The sequence below is a fragment of the Gymnoscopelus microlampas genome (assembly GCF_963454915.1).
Source record: "Gymnoscopelus microlampas genome assembly, chromosome: 12".
NCBI classification, from domain to species: Eukaryota; Metazoa; Chordata; class Actinopteri; order Myctophiformes; family Myctophidae; genus Gymnoscopelus; species Gymnoscopelus microlampas.
The window spans coordinates 26048623-26075685 of NC_139949.1; the positions used below are offsets into that span (position 1 = coordinate 26048623).

At 39.3% G+C, this 27063-nt stretch overlaps 1 protein-coding gene across 5 annotated transcripts; it reads right to left on the bottom strand.

Annotated features, from left to right (window-relative positions):
* Positions 1-407: 407 nt before the first annotated feature.
* gdpd5a (glycerophosphodiester phosphodiesterase domain containing 5a) lies at positions 408-26260 on the bottom strand. 5 transcript variants are annotated; one of them, XM_084075167.1, is made up of 16 exons: positions 25930-26260; positions 16933-17110; positions 11244-11347; positions 9731-9824; positions 9559-9618; positions 9365-9463; positions 9004-9097; positions 8151-8296; positions 6957-7039; positions 6267-6417; positions 5677-5898; positions 4972-5117; positions 4560-4707; positions 4076-4158; positions 2122-2234; positions 408-2022 (listed from the first exon to the last, which is right to left on the bottom strand). In XM_084075167.1, exons 2-16 carry the CDS (start codon positions 17050-17052, stop codon positions 1934-1936), a joined length of 1752 nt encoding a protein of 583 aa, XP_083931293.1. In that variant the 5' UTR covers positions 17053-17110; positions 25930-26260; the 3' UTR covers positions 408-1933. The 5 variants fall into 5 exon arrangements, with proteins under 5 accessions (XP_083931293.1, XP_083931296.1, XP_083931297.1 ...); XM_084075170.1 differs by having other exon boundaries at positions 5668-5898; XM_084075169.1 differs by lacking the exons at positions 408-2022; positions 2122-2234 and adding an exon at positions 2271-3649.
* Positions 26261-27063: the final 803 nt, after the last annotated feature.

The window sequence follows — 27063 nt, forward strand, 5'->3', positions numbered from 1 at the left end:
TTTTTTGTCATTATAAATAGTTTTGCACCCTAAAAAACGAAATGGTTTGGTGCATCTTTTAGCACATTTCTCCGTAACACATTGCCCATTAATTCTTGGCCGAGCAGCACAAAGAACTCGAAGAGACTTGCTACAGTAAATTGAAATCAGAAAGAAAAAAACCCTGAAGAACCATTCATTCAAAAGTTTTACCACATACTGTATATACTATGACAAATTAGGGAATACAAAGTATGTAAATGTCATTTATACTGTAGGCTATGCTAAATTATTTTGTATTTGATTGAGGATTTTGATGCAGTAAAACCTTTTTTTTTAAATATTGACCAAATATCAAACAAGCCCACACATTTTTCAAAGGATATACTAGTTTTATTTCAAACTTTCTCAGTTCTAAAATAGGACTTCTAAATTGTACTTTATTATTTAACTAAATGACACACCTTTTAATATCCTCAGAATCCTTGTGCTGTACTAAAAAGGCAGCCATGTGAAAGTTGTAGTATATCTAACCAATGGTGGACAAAGTACTCAACCCCAGTTCTCCTGGTCAAATATTACTCAGCTGCAATTGAAAGTTGTTATGTAAAATTTGTACTCGAGTTTCAAAAGTATAAATTACAAAGTGCATTTTCTCTTTAATATCAATCACTGCTGTATTGAAATTTAGACATGTAAAAATATATATATACGTTTTCAGAAAGTTTAAAAACATATCAAGGGAACATAGCAGATCTACTGTGTCACATCATAACATGTTGTGTGCTTGTAGATCGGCTATTTTCACTATATTTGAAATGTACTTTTTCCCTTCCTAGAAATGTAGTGGAGTCAAAAGTACAATATTTGTCTTTGAAATGTAGTGAAGTGGAAGTATCCATAAGTATCCAAACATCAAAATACTCAAGTAAAGTACAGATACAGAATTTTGTTTTACTTAAGTACAGTACTCAAGTAAATGTGCTTCGTTACAGTCCACCACTGTAGCTAACATTGACTAAAAAGGTACAAATCATGGCATAACAGAGAAGAGGCAGAAATACACAAGACTGGAATGCGGACCACAATGTCATCATGACTATCAAATATGAAACCATATGAAAACCATGAAACCATAATTCAAGACAATAGGAAACTACTTCCCCCTGTGTTCAAATCTGGCTTCACACAGTTGATGGCATTTCTCAAGAGAATAAATGCAACCATAAAATATCAAACAAGTCCATACCATGAAATTCCTCTCAGAGGGAACAATATATGTAAAACAACTTATATAAACACACACATACATACATACATACATACATACATACATACAGCATATACGCACGCACGCACACAGTAGGGCACCACACTTGTCCTCATTTATAAAACAATAGCAAAGTATCAAGGGAAAAATGTCAAATCTAGAAAAGGACACAGCAGGCTAAAGGGTTAGTGTAATCTTGCAATATTTAGAAGGATATTTAGCCTGGTCTGACTGCTTGTCAAACACTGCATCATCAAAATATATCGATATAATGCCTTATGAATAAGTATCATAGGGCTAATAATGGCAAGTTTCAAATGTCTTTTCAAATCACCCTTATTTAATATGAAACATCTTGGTCCTTGAGATATGATGCGCATACAGAGATCTGTAGAAGTAGACAGATTTGATGGATGATGTTGTGGATGCGCACAATTACTCCTGTTCCATTTAGCATTAGCTACAATTTGCCTGTGGCAAATACAGTACCAGAAAACCAAACATTGCACAGTAAAATCCTGAGTGTTAATCCAGAGTGTACAAATGTAACCAAATGGACCAGATTTGTACACTTTCCGAGTTATATTAACATTCAGGATTTCACCTGGTCTAGACTTTACTTGATTTGATGTAGCTTTATTTATATTATTTATACATATTTTCCAGACTCGTGCTACTGTAGATTCAGTGGCTGAGGCTGCAGTGGTAAGTAGCATAACCATTCTCTGGATAGAGAGACAGCTCTTCTGAACTGCACTGCCCGTTGTCAATTTCTGTGACGAAGGCAAATAGAAAAGGACATTTCATTAACACTCAAAAACGTTTATTTGATAAAGACCCAATTATTCAAAAAAATGTCTCTACTGTCACACCTGAGAATATGAGCTTTTCCTTCATGATGTTGATGTCCCGGCTGGGCCTGCGCACCACCGTGCTCAGCATGATCTGCTCCGGGTTGTAGCTCTGTATGTCGCTCATTTTCCACCTGTCAGAGCGTGCACATGAACAAGGACAAACACACAACATCAAAAGCACATACTGTACATGCCAACGATTATGTCAAGCTGCACAGTAAAATTCTCAGTTTTCATTTCATTCTATTTGTACACTCTTAAAAAAAGTGGGGAAAAACACAAAGGACTGTGTGTCATTTAACTATGCCACTCAATTGTTAACAACACAAAGATTCCGATATGGTAGAAAGCCAGATACTGAAAACTAACATGGAATACACAACACAGTGTGACCCAGTGCCAAAAAGAATGGCACCAAAAGAAAACATATGAGGGAACTGTGCACGTTGACACTGGGGCGTTCGGGCAGAATGAGCACAAGGAGGACGAACAAGGAGGCAGCAACCAAGGCCAAGGCCAGTCCCACCAGTTACCTGATCATATGATAGCTGACAGATGCCAGGGGCAGCAGAAAGAGGTTGCATGCAGATCAGGCAGAGCAGAGGACAAAGTAGGATGAAAGGAGAGAAGGGCGTGAGAGAAAGAGAGAGAGAGAGAGAGACACAGCGAGAGAGAGGAAAAGAGTGAGAGCGTACAGCATGGAGCAAAAAAAAGAAAAGAGGGAAAAAAATAGAAAGAATGAGAGGACAAAAGGCAGTAAGGTCAAGAAAGAGAAATGTGGGGTAGTGAGAGAGAAACCGCAAAGAAAGCATGACAGTCAGTATAGAGAGACAGCAGACTGCACAAGGCTTTACTAATATTATGTCATACGGCCAAAAATACAGAAAAAACACAATGTAATTGATGCGGCCATACGATGAGGTAAAACCGTCTGATTGTCTTCATAAAGCATGACAGAGCAGACATACAGTATGTCCTTGCTGCAAGGTCAGACTGGCTTTCAGCAAATTCAACTTGGCAAATGGCATTGCAAATTTGGAGAATATCTATGAAAAATAGCATTTTGTCAGACTTTCACTTCCGCTACGATGGAGTAGACACAATGTGTGAAAAGCTCCGTCTAACTTGAATTACTTAATCACATTCATCTAGAACAAATCAATTATTTTAAGGACCATCCTAAATGTTATACAACTTGGAATGAGTCAGCCAATGCGCAGAGGTAAATCACAGCCTCTTGAACAAGCCTGTGACTGAATCTCCTAACATGGTGGGCAACAAAGAACAAGCTATCTCTTTTTATATACTGAGACCAGAGCTGCAGTTGTCGCGTGAGGCGGTGCTTAGTGACATTAAAACTGAAATAGCCACCATGCACCAAGATTTTTTTAAAGATATCTCAACTTTCAATGAAGAAGCCAAGGCAGCCATCTGCTCCGAGCTAGCAAAGGAACTATCCTCACTCCATGCCAAACACACAGAATTATCTGATGAAGATCTGGAGATGGTCACATCTCTGAGTGACCCCATAGATTGAGCTGCAGCCCTGGAACAATTATAGAACTCAATGGCAAAGGAGAACAAAAAAGGTTGTCTCTTTTGAAGAACTAACATAACATATCTTAAATTCTGAATGTTAAAATTCATTACTGTGTGTGGCTTGTGTGCATTATAGCCTACCTATAATGAAATCACTAAATTGAGGGAACATGAGTTTGAATATGAGGTTCACTAGTTTAACAGGTTTTAGTTTGTGCCTCAGGGTGAGTTACGTTCCTGTTTTTACAGGTGAAAATGGCACTGTATAAAGTGATTACTCATTTAACTGTGAATGTAGTCTCACACAAACACAGTCACACAGCTTGTAGACAACAAAAAAAAAACTGTGCTAATAATTGCACATGTACCATAGATGCACATCTTTATGTCTGCAAACATCAACACTCACTGCCCCAACAAAACTACGACTTACTTTTGAAAAGTGAATATTGCAAGGACTATGGCGATGGAGACGAGGTCTGATGCAATCCAGATAAAGTTGTATGCTTGCTGGCTCTGCAACAGAGAGAGGGAGAGAGAAAGGTTGAGTGCCACCATACACACCACTAGAGGACACTATCACCACGTCCTGTACTTGTGAGCCCAGCACAAGGCACTACAGACTATGAATGAGGATGTGGGACAGCTGCTTTCTAGCCTGAGTTGTGTGTCCTTGTCCCATGCTGTGAATTGTGTGTGACTGTGTCCCAGTGTCCCGTTGCACTCCTTCAGCACCACGCTGCGCTCCAGCCTGCCGCTGGGCTGCCTCACATCTTTCTGTGCCCTCGCCCTCGAGTCTCGCTGTGCCCTCGTCACTCTCTGTCCTCTCTCCTGCTGTACTGTACGCTGTCTTTCTGCGTGCCCTTGTCTTTATTACGGCGGTGTCAGAGGAAAAGAAAGAGAGAGGCAGTGTTTACCATGAGCCAGCTGGGGTAAGGCACCTTTCGGAGGACTTGAGGGGCATCGGAGGAGACGGAAGGCACCCCACTGCACCACAGAATGGAGTAGAGCCAGGGTTCATTCACTGGGTACACAGTCACGCTCACGTTATTGGCCAGATACGCCCTGAGGGAAGAAAAATAAACGCAGTGTAACATCATGTCTGTCCCATCAGCATTTATAATAATAGCTTTGTAGTTTAAAATGTGCACCTAACCAAATCTGTACAGTATCTCTGTTGTGTAGCTTCAAACTGTGATCAACCCATGCATTCTTACTATGATAAAGCTACAACACACATCATACAGCCTTTTAATCCTTTTTTCTTCTTTTATTTTTTTTTCACATTGAAGTAGAAGAAGACAATGACACCTAACAGCTGGTGCTTACTGTATGTCTTTGTGGCTGATTTTCCTGTAGTGAAGGGTGAGGCTAGTGATGCCCCTCTGTTTTATCTCCTCCATTGAGAGTTTTTCATTGCTGGTCTGCTGCAGCCCACGCACTCTCCCCCTAGCCGTGTCAGGGGTCCAAGTTGCCTAGGAGATCAAATATGCTGTTACTCTTTACAATGGCATGTCCTTTTTTAGCAATTGAACCATACAACTGAACAAATTATAAAACAATGGAAATGTTTTTCGTTTTTTTATAAGTTATTGACCATATTCATATGGTGGGACATTTTACTCTTACTTTATACTCAGGAGGCTGGGGGGGACGCTCATCCCACCTACCGAGATTCAAGTAAAAGCAAAATGCCCATCGTGTGAATATGGTCAATTAAAGCAGTGGTTCTCAAACATTTTCCTCTCAAGGACCCCCAAATTGACCCCCATCTGAAAACATGTTTTGCCAGGGACCCCCATAAGAGACAATTTGTGTTCTTTTTTTTTTATTATTCCAATTATTTTTGAAATGCAGAGCTTGTAGATCGGCTATTTTCAAATAACCGATGTATATAGGATTTTTTTTTTAATTATAGGATTTTGATGCTAAATAAACTAAACAAAAGCTGGGGACCCCATCAAGGACCCCATTTGGAGAACCACAGAATTAAAAGGATGTGAATGCATCATCGGAGAGACCTACAGTTCTCACCCTCTTCGGGGAGATGCCTGCCCTCTGGACGGCCCACAGTGTGTCCATGAACCAGTTGCGATGGCGCGGGTGCTCAACGGGGGGGCTGCGGATGGTGAGTAGAGCAGAGCGGTTGGCCCTGGATGCCACACGCAGCATCTCCACCAGACTGCACACAGATTGGTTCCCTATTCTGTTTCGATCCCTCTCTGTCAGGGAACGGACTGTCCAGTAGGGGTCACTCTGAAGGCAGGAAGGGATACAGACTGTGAGACAGAGGAGTGTGTATATGTGTGTGTGTGTGTGTGTGTGTGTGTGTGTGTGTGTGTGTGTGTGTGTGTGTGTGTGTGTGTGTGTGTGTGTGTGTGTGTGTGTGTGTGTGTGTGTGTGTGTGTGTGTGTGTGTGTGTGTGTGTGTGTGTGTGTGTGTGTGTGTGTGTGTGTGTGCACGTGCGTGTATGAGGGCAAAGACAGACTCACAGACATGAGCCATGGAAAATTAGACGCAGACATGAAAGGGCCCCTTCAGCAACTATAGCTAATGATGAAGGTCTGCCATTCATTATGATAATACTATTTGTAATCGGGGAAAGGTGAGGTAAGTTGAAATACCTCCAAAAACCACTGGCCCGCATTTAGAGACCGTATCTCAGTCCAGTTGAAGAGCGAAGCGTCGTCATACTGCCTGTCTGGAAACACCTTTCTGACATCAGTGGTTCTCCTCAAGGTACGGTCCCGCATAAGGAAGGGAATCCCGTCCACACTGGGAGAAGGAAACAAACTTATTACAATATTTAGACAAATTGATAGTAATTACTGTAGGTATCTCACTTGGGGTCTCCTTTTATTGAGTAATATAATGTAAGAAGCAATGAATTGACTTATAATGTGTTTACTTATTTGAATATTTGGATCACCATTAGTAGCTACTAAAAGTGGTAGCAAGAAAAAGGGGGGGGGGTCTATTCTTACTGGGGTCCATTTAAAAAGAAAAAATGCAGAAACACTAACAACATGAAACAATTGAAAATGTTTGCGTACTTATATCAAAGCAAAGAGAATCAAACCTTATTCTATGTGCATTTTGTATGGTGGTTTGGATAGTCAACTTTTACATGTTAAGAACATTATGACTTTCCTTGAGACCCTCTATCAAAACAGCCAGACAAAATGTGAACTGAAGTCATTTGAACACAAACTCAACTAAGTGTTAAATATTACAAGATTGTTAAATTATTTATGTATACTGTAGTTAATAACCTGATATGTATAGTTAATAACTTGATATGTATAGTTAATAACCTGATAGCGACATCTGCCTCGAGGGAGCTTGCTCCCTGCTGTAGAGCTCTGTTGAAAGACAAGATAGTATTCTCTGGAGCCAGCTGCAGCAGACATACAGAGACAAGAGTGGAAGTCACAGGTGAGACATTGGCTATTTGGTATACTTTTTGTTTTTGTTTTGTTAAAACAAAAGCTTTTCTGTTAAAAGGTTCAAGCTCAATGCTCTGATGCTCAGTGCTATGGAGTGTTTATTCAGTAAGAGGGGTATCCCCATCTCTCCAGCTCTTTAATGAACAGAAAATAAATCTTCAGGTGGGTTGCCAATTTCATCCAATCAGTACAGAGAATGCATTTATCAGCATCAAATGTATAGTGTTTCAGTTCGTATTTGGTCTGCTCATTACTTTTTTTTCATTACTTCCAATTTCACATGTTTATGCTGTATTCTGGATGAGTGCTCTCTCCAAATTGTATGAAATTGGTATCCTGACCTGAAAATCTACTTTCTGTTTACTAATGTGCTGGAAAGACTAATGTACTGAACAAACACTCTACAGCAATGACTACTATCAGAATATAGAGCTGTTTTAATACTTATTTTACACCACCGTCAAATGCACAGGCCAGAACTACCCAACAGACATGTTAATCCTAAAAATGCCATTGTGGATGTACTGAAAAGCATTTTCTATTGAACCTGTCAGATTGTAAAACCACAAAATTAGTTGTGTTCTACGTATAATAATATAAAAATAAAAGAAAATCATATTTCTCATCATGATGAAAAGCCGGTTGCGTGCGTGCGTGCGTGCGTGCGTGCGTGCGTGCGTGCGTGCGTGCGAGAGAGAGAGAGAGAGAGAGAGAGAGTCAGACAGAGAGGAAGAGAGAGCGAGAGAGACAGAGAGAGTGTTTGTTTGTCTACAGTACATGTAGTGATCTGGAACAGTAATTGCTTGTCTGGCTGGATGGCTGTGAAGCAGCAGTTCAGTGTGTTTACTTTCTAATCTTTACAAATCCTAACAGAGTAGTGTTATGCGGCTGGTCTGATGGCATAATTATACATGTATACATACTGTACACCAAGTGATGCAGAATGCACCATTTTAACTACACAACAAACACTTCCTTACAAGGCCATCTACAGAATAATTTTTGGTACATTTTGCCCATTCATTTCAACATTTTAAAACAAAACAGGGAGTCAGAGCTCACCATGGGTGCTCCCCGTCTTCCAATGACCTCAGGCTGAGGTTTAAGGTTGTCACGATCCATGATGCAGGGGCAGTTGAAAGTGAGCGGTGCTAAACAGACCACCAGGAGGATGGCTATGTACACCAGCAACACCGCCACTTGAAAATCTAACAGAGAGGAGGACCTCACAGTTAGATCCACACCAAAACTTGGTTATATTATGCAACCCAGTTTTGGGGAAATATTTTTGGGGTTGTTTTAATCTGACAGAAGAGTATTAGACAGGTTTGGTTTGCCAATGCATTCTCCCTCCCAACTCATCATATTTCAATGCTTCGTCAGGGACCTTTCGTGTCCGATGCTGCCATATCCCTATCGGTATGCAACTTGGACTGCGTTGAGTCAGCAGAAGCGGCTTCACCCTTGCTTCAAGTAGAACGCCTTCTTTTCAATGTTTTAACTTGTTTTCAGTGTTTTTAATGGCAACATTGCCCCGTTCTGAAATCAGGTCTGCATCAGACTACCCTGAAAGTTGAATAATTACCCAGTGTATTAAAATGTGCGGCCAATGGGTCCCGACCAAGCATTGTTACAGTATGTGATGAGTTGGGAGTGAGCAGATGAAACCATTGAAAGCCTGCTATTTTGTTCTGTGATAAAAAAAATCTCAAAAAATAAATTTCAATTGTCTTGACGTAGTAAAAACCAGCCATCTGGTACTCCTGGAAAACACATCAGTCTTAAGAATTAGTTTCAAGCATTATTTCAACCCGAACTGGGGGACCCCGTTCAACGAAGTATACAGGGATTAAGCTGTTAACTTCTCAGTGATGATGCCAGCTTTTGGTTTGAGATGGACTTGAAATACACTTACTGGAGCTCCTCTTATGGACCACATATCCAGCCAACAACCAGCCCATAGCTGTGACAGCTACTAGGGCTCCTATGTGCAGGAAAGGTGCGGTGAACTGTACATAAAAACACAAACACATGAAATGAAGGAGGAAAATAGTAATTAAGAAATGTAGTAAGAGCTTGATGAAGTTTACTGTGAGAAATTCAAATTTAATAAGCATGGGTCTTCCGATGCTGGCACCTACAACAATGGAAAAACTGTTTTCTCGCAGAGGTATACAAGTTATAAGTCCAGCATAATTTGTTTAATGATTATACACTGTCAAATTCTTACAGGTAAATGTTTACACTCCCTCGGATTTGACTGTTTTAAGACCAACCTGTAGAGATATAAGGATGATGTCCCACTCATCATCCCAAATATAATCGATGGACACCACACCAGAGATAGTGGTTAGCAGAGTGGCCAGCACTCCAATCTGCAGTGGCAAAACACAAATGCTTTGTTACCTGGTGTCCGAATTGTTTTGCGGAGCAAAATCATAGCAAGGAAGGGAGATATAATTGAATGTACCTTGTGAACCCAATAGAGGTTTAGCTGCTGCCCAAGTGAAATATGAAAAAGTGCTAAAATCTGCAATGTTAAGAACAAACAGAATAGTTTATTTCATCGATAAAAAAACACACACTCACACACAAACAGAACATTTTGCAAAAAATATTTAGGAGAATGAAAACCCAGCTACCATTAAGAATGTAATGTAACTGAATCCAACAGCGGTGGATACGACGAGGGGGACAGTCTCATCCCTCCATTCTCCAGACCGGTTGTACAATGACCTGCAATATCAGACAGGTGATGATTTGATGAATGGTAAAACAAGCCAATATGTCATGAGATGCTAGTTTTACCTCAACAATGAGGCCTGATTTAAAGGGACACACCATGCTGTTGATGTGCATTTCAGTTAATTGTTGATGTGTTCCACCGTTCCAACAAGTCCCATGATGTAGTCCACAGACAAGCTTACCCATATACGTAGTCTATGGACGTCTATGGACAGCATCAACCTCATCATGTCATCATCAACATCATATACAGTAGTTGCTGTCGGGTGGAAACCTTGTATGTCCAAAACTGCTACTTTTCAGGAATTGGAAAAAAGAACCTGGGTTCCAGGGGTCCTACAGTATGTAGTTATTATTTAATCACAAGCTTTTATCAACAACTTTCATTGGTTCCATATTTATACCAACCCCACATACACACTTAATCACCTGAGTTTGTAGATTGTTTTCGCTAGTGTTGCGTGATGTATAAGAAGTAGGCAAAACGTAAAAAGTTGAAGAATGAAGATATAAGGTTTCTGCCCGACACCGGCTAAAACCCAGAAAGTAAGGTTTGTAGTTTTCCCAACTACTGTGAACTTTTCAACTTAAAGGCATTGTAGGGAACATTAAGCCTAAATTTAAAAAATATGTATATATATATTTTTTGCATTTTCTCCCCTCTATCAGCCACTATATAATGATGCTGGGGTGTTTTCCTTCATTGAAACACAGTCCTCTGTCTGAAATCCGTATTTTCCCTTCTGTTTATGTTCATGTTGTTTATGTCCGGGTCGTAAATTAACGCACGCATGTGCGTGTCCGTGCGCGTCCGTGCCCGTATCAACTTTTTACTTTCGGTTTTAAAACGCTCTCAAACTTCTTTTTTGAGGCACATAATTTACTTTTAAAAAATCGTTTGGATAGAATTTAGTTGTTTAGCTTCATATATGTGGTCAATTTATCATGAAAGAGCCTATTTAAAAATATAAATTCAGAGAACCGTAGGGTCGGGCATTTCCGCGAATTGTATCCGCATAAGGCAACCTATTTTGGGCAGGACTCATTTAAAAAGTCCCCCCTGCGTCACCCCCTGGTGGTCGGGGAAAAGAACTGCTGGAGGGGCGGTGTTTGACAACAGTTTTTTTCTTTGATTATGTCTGAACTCCCTACAATGCCTTTAACCTCCATGGCATTTCAGAGACACATGGAAGACTGCTCAGTTTTATGGCTATGCTAATCGAACATTAGCCCTACAACAGCAAATACATAGGAAATGCTGAAAGTTGCGATAGCGTCAAAGTCTTATAAACAATGATGAATTCAGACTCAATGTTTTCTAAAAAGATACATCTATTTAAATGAACTGGTCAATTTCATTTGCAATAAATCCCCTTCTCCTTTTGTAAAATCTGTAGTTAGATGACTTACCAGTTGAACTCATTGTAATCGTTTTGAGCCGCCAACCAGAAGTAGACCCAGAACAGCAGCAGGATGAAAGAGCTGCACAGGATAGAGAACCATGCACACTCCCACTGTGGAGCAAAACGAACACAACACACCATTTGTACATGCTAGGCTAGGCAATGGGCATTTTGCTTTTGAATGCACTCACAATGAGTGAGCAGTTTCTTCTGGACAACTACAAAGCCAAAGTGTAACTATATTTTGGGACACATTGACTTTATTTGTCTCAAAGGTCATATGATGATATCATGATTTTGGTGGATAAATCCACTTGGCTGGCCAATAAGAATTGAAACACTTTAAAAGCCTGTTTTTAATCAGTTTGATTGGTAGTTACTGCTCTTTGGCTTTGTAGGGCATTACTGTACAGTAGAAATATTTGATTGATCCAAAAAGCGGAAATTAATTACTCCGTCACTAACACAGCCACACGCAACGGAAACCACACATTGAATGAGGACCAATGTCCAACATCTATGCGAACACAATTGGCCCATGTTTGGGGGAGGGAAGCTGGGCGGGGAGGGTGATATTGGTCATTGCATGTACTCCTACGAGCTGGGGCGGCACCTATCAGCGGGGTGTGTTGGGCGGGAGGAGTAAGACAAAGGCTCTACGTCCTCCCGGTGGGGGCTCCTCACTGGCAGGTGAGATGGTAGGATACAACAGCAGTGACCACACAGAAATGTGTGTGGGGAGGAATCAATTTTGGCATAACAACTAATTATCAAAGCTCAAAATAGCGCTCAAAATGAGAAATGACTTCCACAAAAATTAACCCTGCTCAAATATACATACACTCTCTTGCACTAATGTACACAGTAAAATCCAGAGTGTTAACTTACGCTACGAGTGTTGATGCTATTGGTATCTCAAATAGATGACTTAAGAGTTTCTCTTCGCTTTGCTCATTAACTAAGCCTTTTAACCCCTCATCTGTCCTCTGACATGACATGTGGGGCAAAGGTTTTGAGGAGAGAGTGTGCACTGTACAGGGAAACTTTGCCTTCGGTAATTAACAGGATTAGAGGTTAACGCCACATGGTGAGGTGGGGACCAGTGAGAGGCAGGCTGGCTAAAAGCTCCGTTGAGCTCTGATCAGCTTTGCGCCACGCCACCCCTCAGCTCACCACACCGCAGGCTAATATTAGAGGCAGGACGATAATGACCGAAGGACCCAACAGGACTGCTCGTAGCGGAAAGGTTTCGTAAAAGGGAGGTATTGTAAAGAATTCATAAAATAAACTGTGTGAGGTTGTGGACATCATCGAAAACAGTGACTCAATCTTTTTAATTTCAAAGACCCCCTTTTTGTCTGGAGCGGCAGTGGCTAAGGAGGTAGAGCGGCTGCTTAGCAATATGAAGGTTCCCGGTTCAATCCCTGGCTTTGTGTCAAAGCGTCCTTGAGCAAGACAATTAACTCCTCGTCCTAACTGCTCCCGATGAGCAGGTTGGTGCCTACATGGTTTCCTACACCATCGGTATGTGTGTGTGAATGGGTGAATGAAATGCACATTGTAAATCCATTGAAAAATGATGCTATATTAATTAACTTACATACATTTATCTCTGGGACCCCAATCTACACTGTAATCATCATTTTATTTTAACTCTGAGTGTACAAATGGAACCAAATGGACCAGAGGCCGGACACCCATAAGGGCCTATTTGCTTCCTAACTATCAATTATTTAGTTGAGGGCGTTCCATAATATCCCCCAAAAAAGTGGTTCCCTGGAACCACGTTGAGAATCAGTGATCAGTAATTAATGCAGCTACTGAAAATAGTACATACTGTGCTTACAAATACTATAATCTCTATGACAACAAATCAGGGGGGTGGACTTTTAGATAAGGTCAGGTGAATCTATGAGGCAACTGGCTAGAGTCACATTGTGAATCTCACCTCCCTAAACTGAAATCACTGGGCATGCTGAGAAACCTATGTATCTAACTATTTATCTAAGTTCATGTTACTAATTATCACAGGCCTCTGGACTCTACTTCTAAATCAGACGTGTGCTCGGAGTCAATCGTCAGAGTGGTGATAAATCTAGACCTATCAGCTGTCACCCTGTCATATGACGTATGCTTTCTCTGACCCTCTCCTGATGAAGGCAGTACATTTTCTGTAAAGAACAAGGTCTGCTTTTATCACAGCTTTATTCAGCTTTATCACACTGATAGAAAGTGAGTAGTGGTACAGTACATTCAAGATTCATACCCGTCTGTCAAGTTTCACATTTTACCAATACAATGAGAATCATGCTTTTGTGCCTTTACTGCTGTCTCACAGCCATGAAATTCACCCAAAAAGTTAGAGTTTGGTTCAGCGATATGCAGATACTGTACACACGCAATACAGTAATGTTCCAGTTCCAAGTTTTTCTCCTAATTTATTTGTGTCCACACTCCCAATTTCACTTGTTTAATCTGTAACCTGACTGAGTTCTCCATCATGATTGGATAAAATTAGTATCCTGACCTTAAAATGCATTTTCTGTTTAATAAAGACCTGGAGAGACTTGGAGACCACAGTTACTGAACAAACACTCAATAGCAATGATTGCTATCAGAATATAAATACAATTATTTTAACCAAAGAAAATCACTTACCCTACCTTTAATGCCTAAATTGAAAATTGGTATCACATTTCTGAAATTTGATCCCCAAATTGGATAGCTTTCTATGGCACCCAGCACCATCACAGTTGCCCATCCTTACAAAAACCCATGAGCTGCACAGAGGCCTGACTAACTGTTCTGATAGTCTGCTCCTGAGAAGACATTAAGCCCTTGTCAACAAGAACAGGGAAGCACTGACTGTAAACACGACCGGTTCGGAAAGAAAGGATTATTGTCCTCAATAACGGGAGTGTCAATAGGCTGCTTAAGTTATGACAAATAGAACTTCGGGTCTACAAACAACATTTCAGTACATGATTACTAGCTTCTATGTCAAGTGGCCAACTACATAATGCTTTGTAAATAGGCAAAGACGGGGAGAGACGCAGCTTTGTGCTTGGATTTTTTCCCTTGGTAAGAACATCATTCCCAGTTCACACATTCCGTAAATGGACTAATTTATGGTTGGCCCACTCTTTGTACTAACAGGACTGATCTAGCTGGCTCTGGGCTCACAGTTTGTGTCAAACACAGCTGGGTGTCTGGCTGAACTGGCTCTGAGCAAAGGATCTCAACACCATACTGACTCTATCACTAGCTTTTTACGGTGTAGCTCTGTAGGAGATGGTCAGTGTCCATTTTTAGACCCCATATGTTTTACCATAGTATCTAGGGACAAGTCAAAATAATTATTTGGGGTTCAGGTTACAACTTTAAGGATAACATTTAAATCTGTCGTGTTTCACTTTGGAACCAGTTATTTGGTTTTCTATTTGGTAGTCTTACAGAACAGCTCAGTCTTTTTTTTAATACTTTGTTTTTATTTTATTTTTTTAGAAGAAGCAGAAGCAGGTCATCTTGGGCAGTACAGTACAATGTTTATGCTGCGGGCTATACAGTCCAAACGAGAGGGATCCCATAATAGAGCAACATCAGTCATTTACAAAGTTCTCAGTCAGTTTCTCCACTGTGAAGTCCATGGCAGTTTGCCAACAGATATCCCACAGATTCACTCATAATCCTAACAGTACGATGAACGGGCCTAAAAAGAACAGCTCAGTCTTAACTCTGAGAGTATAGGACAGGGGTCAGACAAGTAAGTTTGGCCTCTATACATTTTTTCTGTCATTAGATGGCAGACCGATACATAATTAATTTCTAATTCAATGAATTGATTGATAAAGAAATGTTGCTCATGTGATTGGTGGAGCCATCCTGGAGTGTGTGGTAGAATAGTGATAGTCAGACGATGTGCAGTAAGGAACCCCAAGGACCCATCTGGAACTTGCGAGAGCCATCCTTATAAAACACTCATGTGATTGCACTATGAGGGGGTCAGTGCACCCCAATGCCTGTCATTGACTCAATACAATTATTCAAGTGGGGCTCAATTTAGACATTAACTCATTAACCTCCAGAGTAAAACATCCTTTACAGCCGACCTTGCCAGCGATTCAGAGCGTTTTCACTAACCTTTGAAAAATCATATATATTATTATAGAATATTATTCTTCACAACGATCCATCCACCGATCGCTTTAAAAGACGTTGCCGAGTCTCGTAGAATCGGAGTTTATATGGTTTAAGAAATGTGTAACTGGTTGGTTATTGTCTCCGCCAGGCCGAAAGGCGAGGAGCACTTTTTCTAGTTAAGTTATTATTTTATTTATTTTGTGGTGGAAAGGTACTTCCCTCCTAAAGTGACGCTTGGAGGTAGCCGTCCAGCCGCCATGTAACAAAGCTGCAACTGCTCCATGACTGCTGCCAAATTCTGCCTTGCAAGTTATACATAGATAAATAAACTGTGGTTTATATACTGTGGTAAAACTGTGGTAAATATATTTTTACTTTAGTAAAAGGTAAATTCACCCTTAAGAAAATCACTTGGGTCAAAGTGTCTTAAGAAAAGTATCTGGTGTTAAGTATTAAAAGTAAAAAAATCTAAAGTAAAAGGTACAAATATCAGGTTTGTCATAGTACAGAGAAACAAAACAGCCAGAATTTAGTTTTTTGTATGTCATGATGCTCTAATGTGAGATTGTAAACCTATTTTCTAAACTTTTGCACGACACCATTGTGCGACAAAGGAAAATAAAGTTGCCGCCCTAACTGACTACAAGAATAAATAATAATAACTTTATTTGTATAGCACCTTTCATACAAAATTGCAACCCAAAGTGCTTCACATCAAGACAATAAACAGTAGAATGCCAGAAAAAGAATTGGCAAACAGAAACATAACTAAACAATGTAATTAAAATAAAAATCAAGTAAACATAGGGCAGATTTATACACAATCAAAAATAGAAATAGCAATACAAAATAAAAGTAATAAAAATAATAAAAATAAAACGTGAATACAAGACGAATTTAAATAAATGCCATATTAAAAAGATAAGTTTTTAGTTTACTCTTAAAAACACTGAGAGAACTTGCCTTTTTAAGCTCTAGTGGTAATGTATTCCACAACTTAGAGCCATAGACCCAGAAAGCAGCCTCACCAGTGTTTTTATGAGAAGAATCGGGAACCTCTAGTAGGAGAGCGGAGGAGGACCTGAGTGTTCTGGTTGGAACATAAAATTCTATAATATATATCCTACTATAATTCTAGTAACCTCTGTCCGTTTGTAGTGGTGAGTGAGTGAGTAGGTGAAGCTACCCGGTTCTCCTCAGTGGCTGGACCAATTGCTCTGATTTTGCACACAGCCATCGACCATTACCATCTGACCTTAACTGTGAAGCCTGTTTTTCAATTTCATCAAATCTCAGCTTCTTATTAGCGCTTTTGTGTCAAAGAATGTCGCCATGGTTACGGGGCTGCCCAGCTATGGGACGAACTGCCTCCCGGGTTGCCAGATCATGTGCGCATATCCCCCCACGGATGCGTCGACCGGGTAGGGTCTAGTATATTCTAAATGGCAGATTGATCTCCAAAAAAGCATTTTGCTGCCTCAATCCCCCAGTACAAACACTCATTCTTATCATACACGTATGCATTTGGTTGCAAGTCGCAACAATTACTTTCTTACCATAGAGCTGTCATCATGGGAACGTTGGTAGCGTTTCCAGCGGCAACCATAGATCCCAGTGACAAAGGACACAAACACCTGCTTCTCATAGACCTGCTGCAAGGGTTGGTGTTTCACCATGCTCCTACAGCCTCAACGCGCCACCAGTCTGTTAACATCCCACACACAACAGGGAACCCTAGGCAAGGCAAGGCAAGACAAGTTTATTTGTATAGCACATTTCATACATACAGGCAATTCAAACTCTTTACATATAAGGCATTTAATTAATAGGAATTTAAAGAATAAAGTTAAATATTTCAAAAAGTATAAAACATGTGAAAGAAATGAGCAGAGGTAGATCGGTCCAGCAGATTTCAAGCTTAGCTCAGGACAGTGGACACACAAACAGAAACTCTTATAGACGGATTGACTCCTGCAGAGCCATGTGGTAAAAAAATATATTAATAAAATGAGTCATGGTCATTCCTCAGGAGCATCATATTGTGTAAGAGAGCATTACATTCGGAGCATTGTGCTTTAACCCACCCACCTATGGGGACTCTAACCCTCTTGATCAAGCACTTAGACAATGGCCCTGACAGGATGAACCTCTGTTGTTCAGTACGCACGCGCGCACGCACACACACACACACACACACACACACACACACACACACACACACACACACACACACACACACACACACACACACACACACACACACACACACACACACACACACACACACACACACACACACACACACACACACACACACACACACACACACACACACACACACACACACACACATACAGGACATCTGTCATTCACACACAATATAGCAAACCCAAACATCAGAAAACATTCAAATCAAACAAGGGCCAAAAACCATCAGTGTGCATGTACTACTTCACACACATGATTACATTCTTGTCTATAAACCTGGTGGTATAACCTGCCATACTGCCAGGTCAGGAAAACTGCTTGCTTTTTGGGTGTCCATTCTGCCTAGTGCCTATATCACAATACTCCATCGACTCGAAACCAGCAAAAAACACCTTAGAATTCACCATTATGCACTATAATAGTCCTGGATGACATGAGAGTTCCTGAGGTAATAATAAGGTCATAATGTAAAAGCTAGTCAGAGATGTATTTTGGCCCTAAACCATCAGTGAGTGATTTAATGATGATTACCAATATTCTAGTTAGAACTCTAGCGGCTGTATTCAAAAGGGGGGGTATGTTTTTCTAAGTCTTGTTTTGTACAACATGAAACCTATAATTCTGAACACATGTTTAAGATGATAATACTTGTTATTGACTTATGTGGCTATTACAATTTAGATCTAAATTACCCTAAGATTTATGAACACAAAAAATAGAGTAAGAGAAAGCCAGATTAAGTTCAACCACTGTGCTTAAAAAGTAGAGTTGACATGGCTTGTCATGCTGCCATGTTGTTATTGTATGTTTTTCACAAAACACAGTGAAGATGTTGACCGACTTCAGCGTTGTTTTGAGTAACAACAGTGGTCATAAAAGAGCTGCCAACATCCTATTCAGTAGGTGAGTCATGTCTGGGATATGCAGTCTAATGATACGGTATGATTTACTGTCATTGAAAAGTTGACCATTAGATATCCATGGATTTGTGCACTTGGAAACATTTGAGCCATTCGAAGATGACCGGCACAGCATGCTGCCCTCACACTTGCTTTTGACTTTGAGAAAAAATGTCCGTTGCCTTGGTGGCTTTAGAAAATGTCTTGGCACAAATAATTGTTTTTCATTCCTCTCTGGTAGAGATGGCAACAAGAGTCAATTCTCTTTCTCATTCTCAAAGAATTAGATAATGTTTCATTGGCTTATTTTTTTGTTTGTTTTACCAGTTTAATATAATTTCTGTTCTTATAACCGATGTTTGATAAAATATCTCAAATTAAAGTTGCTGAATAAAACTCTCAGTGTGACTTTTCTTCATTTAAAAAACAAAACAAAAAACACCTGCTTAATTTCATTTTAATTTTAAGTATGGTCACTTGGTTCAAGCCAATTTGGTCTGGCTGGGTGTAGGAGCACACCGCCTCTAGGGACCACTAGTGGGACTTTTTACATGATGTTAATAGTAAACAACCTGTAAGTCAACCTGTAACTTCATGCATTTGAAGTTTAGTTTTTAGAATTTATGAACAGCAACAGCAAGGGGAAGATGGTTTAGAGAAACAAAATAATTAATCTCCTTTTTGATTAAAGTTTTAAGGTATTAAAAAAGACCACAATGAAGGCATAGAGCACTGAGCATACGGTATTCAATAAATTGTCCCCTTAGGCCTTCAATCACTCTCCACAATCGAAATGGAAGTAAAGACATCGAATTCACTTAACAAACTGAAGCTATAATCAATAAACAGATTTCAATTGATTTATTTGTCTTTCAATTCTATGAGCATACACGGTTGTTGTTTTTTACTGTATCCTTTGCAAACTGCTCCTTGTGGATCAGCATGGGTTAATTTCATAATGCTTCTCTGCCAAAACAGCAATTATCCTTGTGCCAGAGCAGAAGTATTAACCTTTAACCGGTGAGTCAGTGATAACTGCAATACACAAACAAATTTAATATAAAATATTTATCAGTCATAATGAGCAAGAAGAAAGACAACTTCCATGACAACAGGTAGCTAGGACAAGTAAACAGATTCATTGTGTCCTGTCTGTCTGTCTGTCTGTCTATAGAGCAGTGTCATTGCCAATTACCCCCATGTTTACTGCCATCCCTGTAGCTGCCAACCCCCACTGTTGGCCACTGGTATCATGTAGACAACAACCACATGTCTCCTGCGATACACATGGAGTCACCAGCCATTTTGCAGCCTGCAGCACCTGACAGCTTGTTGTTTCACCTGGAAAAGTGTAACATATGCAAAGGTTCATGCCATCTCCCCGTTTTCCTTAACGGACGACTATCTATCTATCTACTGTATATCTATGAACCCCTTTTTTAAACCTAATAGCTGTTTGAGAAAACATACGACCAACTGGTGCGATTTTAGAACTGAGAAAAATCCAAGACGGTGAATATCTTCCTTGATTTTAAAGTTGTTTTGTTATTTTAGATACAGTACTGTATGCCTAAAAAAATAAAAATAAAAATAAAAAAAACTAACAAGTATTAGATTTATAAAAGGGGTTTATGTTTTGGATATTCAGCATTTTTGCGATCGGGCGACTAGTGTCTGGTAAAAATAATAGCCATTATACAGGACCCCACCACATAGGGTTTCCAACTGGTGGCTAGGTGAAGATATAGTACTGTAGAGAATGGAACAGGGTCATGATGGAAATCTTTAATAACTGTTGTATTCCTCTGACACGTATTGCATTTATGTAAGCTCAAATTAAATGAGATGCTTATCTTTCCAAATTATACATAAAATGCATGTAGGCTTGGTTCAAAATCTGGAGGCCAAATTGCAAAGCATGCATTCAATTAAAGGTTTCCATTTAATTAACAATATTCTGCCGAGTCAGAGATGCCTGAATCTATTCATTTGTCTTTTTGATGGCAGAGGGAAATGAATGAGCATTTCCCCCTTGTGAATGCTGTCAGTTAAGGACAAAAGAGAGAGGCATGGATCCATTTCCTGGCAACCTTCCTCAACAAGACTGGTCCCTTGTCCTTATCACTGAACAAATAGATTATAGCAACACAAAAGGCCAGTATAAACGTCAGTGTCTGGCTGTTGCATGTTCCATGCCAGTGGTTCTGGTTCTCAAACGTTTTCATGCCAAAGACCCAAAAATCATGCATTGGCCGTATGTATTTGGCCACAGACCCCCATCTAAAAAGATTTTATGCCAGGGACAAAATAATAACAGCCATTTTTGGTGTCCAAATTATTCCCAATTGTTCATATTTGTCCACCTTTTTTGAAAATAGCAGATCTACGGCTCGCCGTGATATTGTAGATCTGCTATTCTCAAATAGGGTTAAAGTGGTTAAACTGCTTTTGATGCTATATTAACACATTTCGCTGGGGACCCTCTGGAACCCCCTCAAGGACCCCCGAGGGTCCCCAGACCCCACTTTGAGAACCACTGTTCTATGCTACTGCTAGTATAACGTCACCGTTTCCCACTGTTTATCGGCCCTCTATTCTATTACGAAACTAATAAAACACTCACACACTGATCGATAAGTCTAATTAACAACTTACGCCTTATTTTATATATCATACTTGTACTACGGTGTCATGGAAAAATAGCAAACTTATTGTGAGCTTGAAGATCTGCTTTTGCTATTTTTGAATGGATTAGTTTGATTAATTGATGAAAACCGCATTTTCACTAGTTCTTTCTACTTGGCTAATAACACAATACAATCAAATAACAATCTTTACAAAATGATATTCTTACTACCTTCAGTCAGATTACATTTCTGCCTGCATGCCCTTAGATTAGATATTTGCCTTAATCCATTAAGACCGGGAAAGCAACTGTGTCATTTTAAGATTTCTTTGGCTATTCAAAAACAGCGATATATATATATATATATATATATATATATATATATATATATATATATATATATATATATATATATATATATATATATATAAGCTTCATTTTTAACTGAAATATTTGCTTCTGGGGGTCCCTGGAACAAAATATTTAGAAATGGGGGTCTGCGGCCAAATACATATAATTTTGTGACATTGACATGGAAAACGTTTGAGCACCACTGATATAGCAACCAAACAACAAAAAGTATATGTATTTGGCCGCAGACCCCCCATCTCCCCCAGAAGCAAAGATTTGAGTTAAAAATGTTTGCTTTAAAATAATATATATAAACAAAGGTTTTCACACATTTTCACAATTTCTAAAAAAAAATAGCAGATCTCAGAATTCTTCAAGCTGGAAAAAATATTTTAGCAAATTGTTTATTCATTTTAACAACCCAATTGTAGTAAATACATGTATACTAAATCATTACACATACTTACTGCCAGGTAATGTTTGGCTTGTCACTGAACTGGACATCATTGAACACTGAGAGAAACGCTTAATTTATGATTAGAGCACCGGCCAATGTGTTTCAGGTCTGATGCAATCCGGTTTTGGAGATTCCTAGACCACCAATTTCCAATCTACAAGCTCACAAAGCATGTTTGGAACCACTTGCAACATACCCACTGACACAATATGAGTCATAGGGTGATATTCTTGTTTATTTGACAGTATTCAAATAAAGAAAACTCTTGGTGCATCTAGGCCTACACGCAGATCTGCATAGTCTTTAACTGGTTATTTATTATTACATGGGAACTCTACAGCCCAACAGAGACTTTCCCAGAATCAGACACACAGTTCCTCCAGCAGGGGTCCTGGCAGATACCCAACATTCACATTTTAACCCAGTAGGCCAGTATCCAAAATAAAAGTAGATCAGGACTAAGCCTGAGCCCTATGATAACCCCATTTCCAACTCTGCTGTCCCTCTCTGGCCTTGTTGTTTCCAATGTAAAATAATCATCGGTGCAGAAGTTAATTAGACGAACAAGTGCTGTCATCCACCTTTCAAACATTCTGTATGATGACATGAATGAGCAATGCTCCCTTTTACGGCCAATGATTAGTATGTTTGTTAAGTTTAGTTTACAGCTCTTCAAGACAGCTGTATTTCAACAAGATCCACATGTATTTGTTGCACCGAGTGACCTTGTGGTTCCTTGCATCTATTTGTCTTTGTACTTATACCAGAATGTGTTGTTGTTCATGTGTTGTTGCCACAGTGTCATCAGATTAAATTCCGGTGCTTTTGTTGTACATGTACCTTGACGAAATAAGTGTTTCCGATTCTGATTCAGCCGAAAGGGCAGCTCCTCCTATTTGGTGTTTCAATTAGCATTAGGTTTGTCATTCAGTTGGCATGTGGTTGGTTTCTCCTCATTAACCTACTGTTACCTTAGGACAGGGTTTCTCAAAGTGGGTGTCGTGGCAGCCTATGGTGTCAATCCAGGGGTGGAATACTTTGGTAATATTTGGAATTTACAATTATCATTATTTGATCACTACTTTATATTAGATTAAATGTCAAGTGACTAAGTGCATTTTTCATCAGTTCTAACCAAAATGGATATTCTCTCGTTTTCCTCAAGACGTATCTCAGGGGAAATATTTATGTATACACACACTGTGACCCCCTACATAGACAGGCAAATGGCATCTTCCTAACATTACGTCAGAAGATGTCAGAAGATGCCAGAGGCTAGAAGAAAGGGGAATATGGATAGGTTAATTAAGAGAACAAATAACACAACATTGGAGGCCGTTTATGATTAATCAGGGGCAGCAAAACAGTAGAAAGTGAGGCTTTATACGTATAACGATTCACCCCGGTATGTCTATGATCTGCAGCGAAACGTTGTCAAAGACTTTGGGCCGTTGATGAAACAATCGTGTTTAGGGGTGCCCTGAGCCCAAAAGGTTTGAGAACCACTCAAAGGAAGACTTCAATTTGGGCTGGGCAATAGATCAATATTATGGCCAGTCCACACCTATGATTCGCGATGCAACTCCTTGCAACATGCAACTCCTTGCAACTACTTGCATCCCAAACGGCAGCTGCAAGGAGTTGCATTGGTATGGACTGGCCTTTATATCGATATAATGATATGAGACTAGATATCGTCTGGGATTTTATATATCGTAATATCGTGAAAAAATGCAGATTTACAATCTCGCAAATGCAAATGCATCGCAAATAATGCAACACGCTGTGAGCTTGTAGATCAGCTATTTTTGCCATTTCTCTTCATTTATTTTTTAAGGAATTTGCTATCATTGTGACAATACTATATTAGCGTCACAATGTCGATATTGAGGTATTTGGTAAAAAAATATATAGTGATATTCGATTTTTTTTCCATATCGTCCCCAGCCCTAACTTCAGTACAAAGTCCTGTTTCTTGCCAGCTTCTCCAATCCTGTTTAATATCTATTTGTCCCTCTCTGTGGTACTGTACTGTAGCTGTCTGTATGCATGGAATTACAAACCAATAGAATAATCATACTATAATCCACTGAGCTGCAGCCAAGCCCAAATTACTTTGTCGTACGACTGTGTCACTCACCAATAATAACTTATTTTGACATAATGTTTTTAATTGCAAATGGGTTATTTTTGTCCAGCGACTAGGCTATATCACAAAGTATAAACTGGGCCTAAATCTCTGCTATGTCTGTCTATACTACAGTTAGACCTTTATCTGCTTCTTTCTAGACTCTCTCCAACATTCGTTCAAACATGAAATATATGTGCATGAATTAATAACACCCCTGATCCTCAAGAGGATATAGCCAAAAATAGAGTTTTCATTAACACTATGTGCCTATTATTAATCACAAAAGTCAGGGTCCGGGATCTGAGGACATACACAGTAAAATCAGGTAACTTAGAGAATTTTTACACTTCAGCGTAAAATACTGTAGGTCTGGCCTAGTCTGATGTTTATCCCCAAACCCCACGTTTCTAAGATGAATCCAACAGGTGGTAAGAACTGAAGACTACATGAATAAAGCTTCATTGATATCATCCTTTCCTTTAACTGCTGAACCTTCTCTTCCTGTACATTATCAGTCAAGCAGCATCTGACAGTCCTATGGCTACCATTTAGTCATTAATTATGATAGAGATTAAAAGTTGCTGGTCATTAAAGTCTTTAACTAATCATCAGATTTCAAAGTACAAGGGGAGGGACTTACTTAATATATGTGTTCATTTTCATGCTTCATGTTGTCAATCAATCAATCAATCAATCAATCAATCAATCAACCAACCAACAAGTATGTGTAGACAGGACTAGACCTATATGCCATTACAGAATTGAGTATATGTATATGTTTACTAACCTGCCAGCTTGTTCTGTACTTGAAAGCCAAATTATGAATATTGTTAATAGAGATACATACAGCCAAATGACCTAATCCTAGTTCCATGTCAGAGTATACACACCACCAGTTATTATTTCTTATGAAAATCTAATGACAATGATTTTTCTACACCCATTTTGCTGATACAGTAGACTATACGTTTCATTGATTTACAGAGATCCAGAAACAGGCATTGAGAAACATCAGACATAGGTAGGCTACATTGTGCCATACAGGCAGGCCTACTGTGTCATTAAGACCCTGATTACCTGAATGAGCAGTTGCAAATGCAGTAAAATACAGACTCCAAAACGTCCAGAGATTGTTTTTAAATCCAGTAACAGCTAAGCTAAACTGACATGAGAAACTAAAGTGTACAAAATCACGATGGCAAAAGCATCCCACAACAGCACCCAATGAATAGGTAAGTTCACTCACTCCTGTTACATAGATTGCTTTATTTTGTCCAGCATTTACGTGTCAAATTGTTTGTAATAGATGATGATGATGATGCGGTGTTGGAAAAAGTACTCAAAGGTTTTACTTAAGTAAAAGTATCAATACTGCAATGTAGAAATACTACCTGTAACAGAATTACTGTTACAGGTAAAAGTCAGAAATGTACTTGAGTTAAAGTACAAAAGTGTTATCTAAATGTACTTAAAGTACCAAAAGTAGAAAGTACTCGTTATGCAGAATGTCCCTGCTGAAGTGGTTAATGTTAGCCCCATTTGGAACCTCTCCCTCCGCGCATCAGCTAGGTTAGTGCTAGGTTAGTGTATGTTTTGTAATAATAATCAAAATCTACAAAGTAACTATAACTTAAGTTTTCAAATAATTGTTTAAAATACCTAAAATTGTACTTAACTAATAAATGTACTTAGTTACTTCACACCACTGTGAGTGAGTAATTCTTCCATCACTGTATGTTAGATCACAACTTCTCTCCAAACGACATGCAGTGTTGCCTTAAACCAAACAGTGACGGCTGACAGACAGCTTCTGGGATTACATGAGGAGGATAATCCGATAAACTACGCACAAACATCACACTTAAAAACACAAACACTCACCACCAAGACTGTATATCTTCTGGATGGTGTTAAAAACGCAAAGAAGGCTCACAAATAATCGATTATATCCCCATATACGTTGGAATAATATTGCCCTTTCAGCTGCAGTTTCAGTCCTGAGCTCCAAATAAAAATCTTCAAAGTTAGTTTGAGGAGCGGCGGTATCCAGTCCAGTGGAACACATTAGCCTAAAGCACTAAACTGTCCTTAAATGATCGACCGGCGACTCATAACGTTAATACAAAAGAAGAATTAAAGTTTTTATCGACAGATTGTGGTGCAATTTAGACGCACCTATGTTTCATACTTAATAGACGAGGAGAAACTGTAATCCCTCTGACACGTTGTGGGTGGAGCTGTGGAGTACCTTTGCCTCCCGTAGATAGAGGGCGATGTGCATACATACTGTGTAAAGTAACTGAAGTACATTTACTCAAGTACTGTAGCCTACTTATAAGTACACTTTTGAGGATTTGTTTTACTTTACTGGAGTGTTTCCAATTGTCAGTGCTTTTACTTCGACTCCACTGCATCTCAGAGTCAGAGGCAAATATTGTACTTTTTACTCCACTTCCATTATTTGACAACTTCAGTATAGTTACTTTATAGATTTTGATTATTAGGCCTATTACAAAACATACATTAACCACTTCAGCTCTTGTAGATCTGCTATTTTCAAAAGATTTGTATACATTTCATACGCTTGAAACCTGTGAAATGGGACATTCTGCATAATGAGTACTTTTACTTTTGGTACTTTATATTTTGATGCCAATACTTTTATACTTTTACTCAAGTACATTTTGAATACCAGACGTTTATTTGTAATAGAGAATGCTTACATTGTGGTATAGTGGTATACTTAAGTACAAAAAGTGAGTGCTTCTTCCACCACTGTGAGCACCTTGTAGCCCACTGTTTTTATTTGTTAGTGATTTACAGCAGAGGTTGTCAAACCTTTTCATGCCCTGTCATGGAACCCCAAATGAATGTGTATTTGGCTGCGGACCCCCTTCTGAAAATAGTTTGTGTGAGGGTGGCAGGGTCCCCCACTACAAGATTTATGTTGTTAAAATGTTTGGAAAATATTCCAAATGTTTTTTCTTTTTTGTTGATATTGAAAACAACAACTAT

What these genes read in the sequence shown, in the direction of transcription:
- gdpd5a (XM_084075168.1), bottom strand. Translation starts at nt 17,052, where the DNA reads ATGGTGAAACACCAACCCTTGCAGCAGGTCTATGAGAAGCAGGTGTTT. An exon ending in TCATCCTTATATCTCTACAG is followed by an intron (nt 9,098 to 9,364) that starts GTTGGTCTTAAA and finishes TTTTATGTACAG; the next exon opens with TTCACCGCACCTTTCCTGCA. An exon ending in CTTACCCCAGCTGGCTCATG is followed by an intron (nt 4,159 to 4,559) that starts GTAAACACTGCC and finishes TCTCTGTTGCAG; the next exon opens with AGCCAGCAAGCATACAACTT.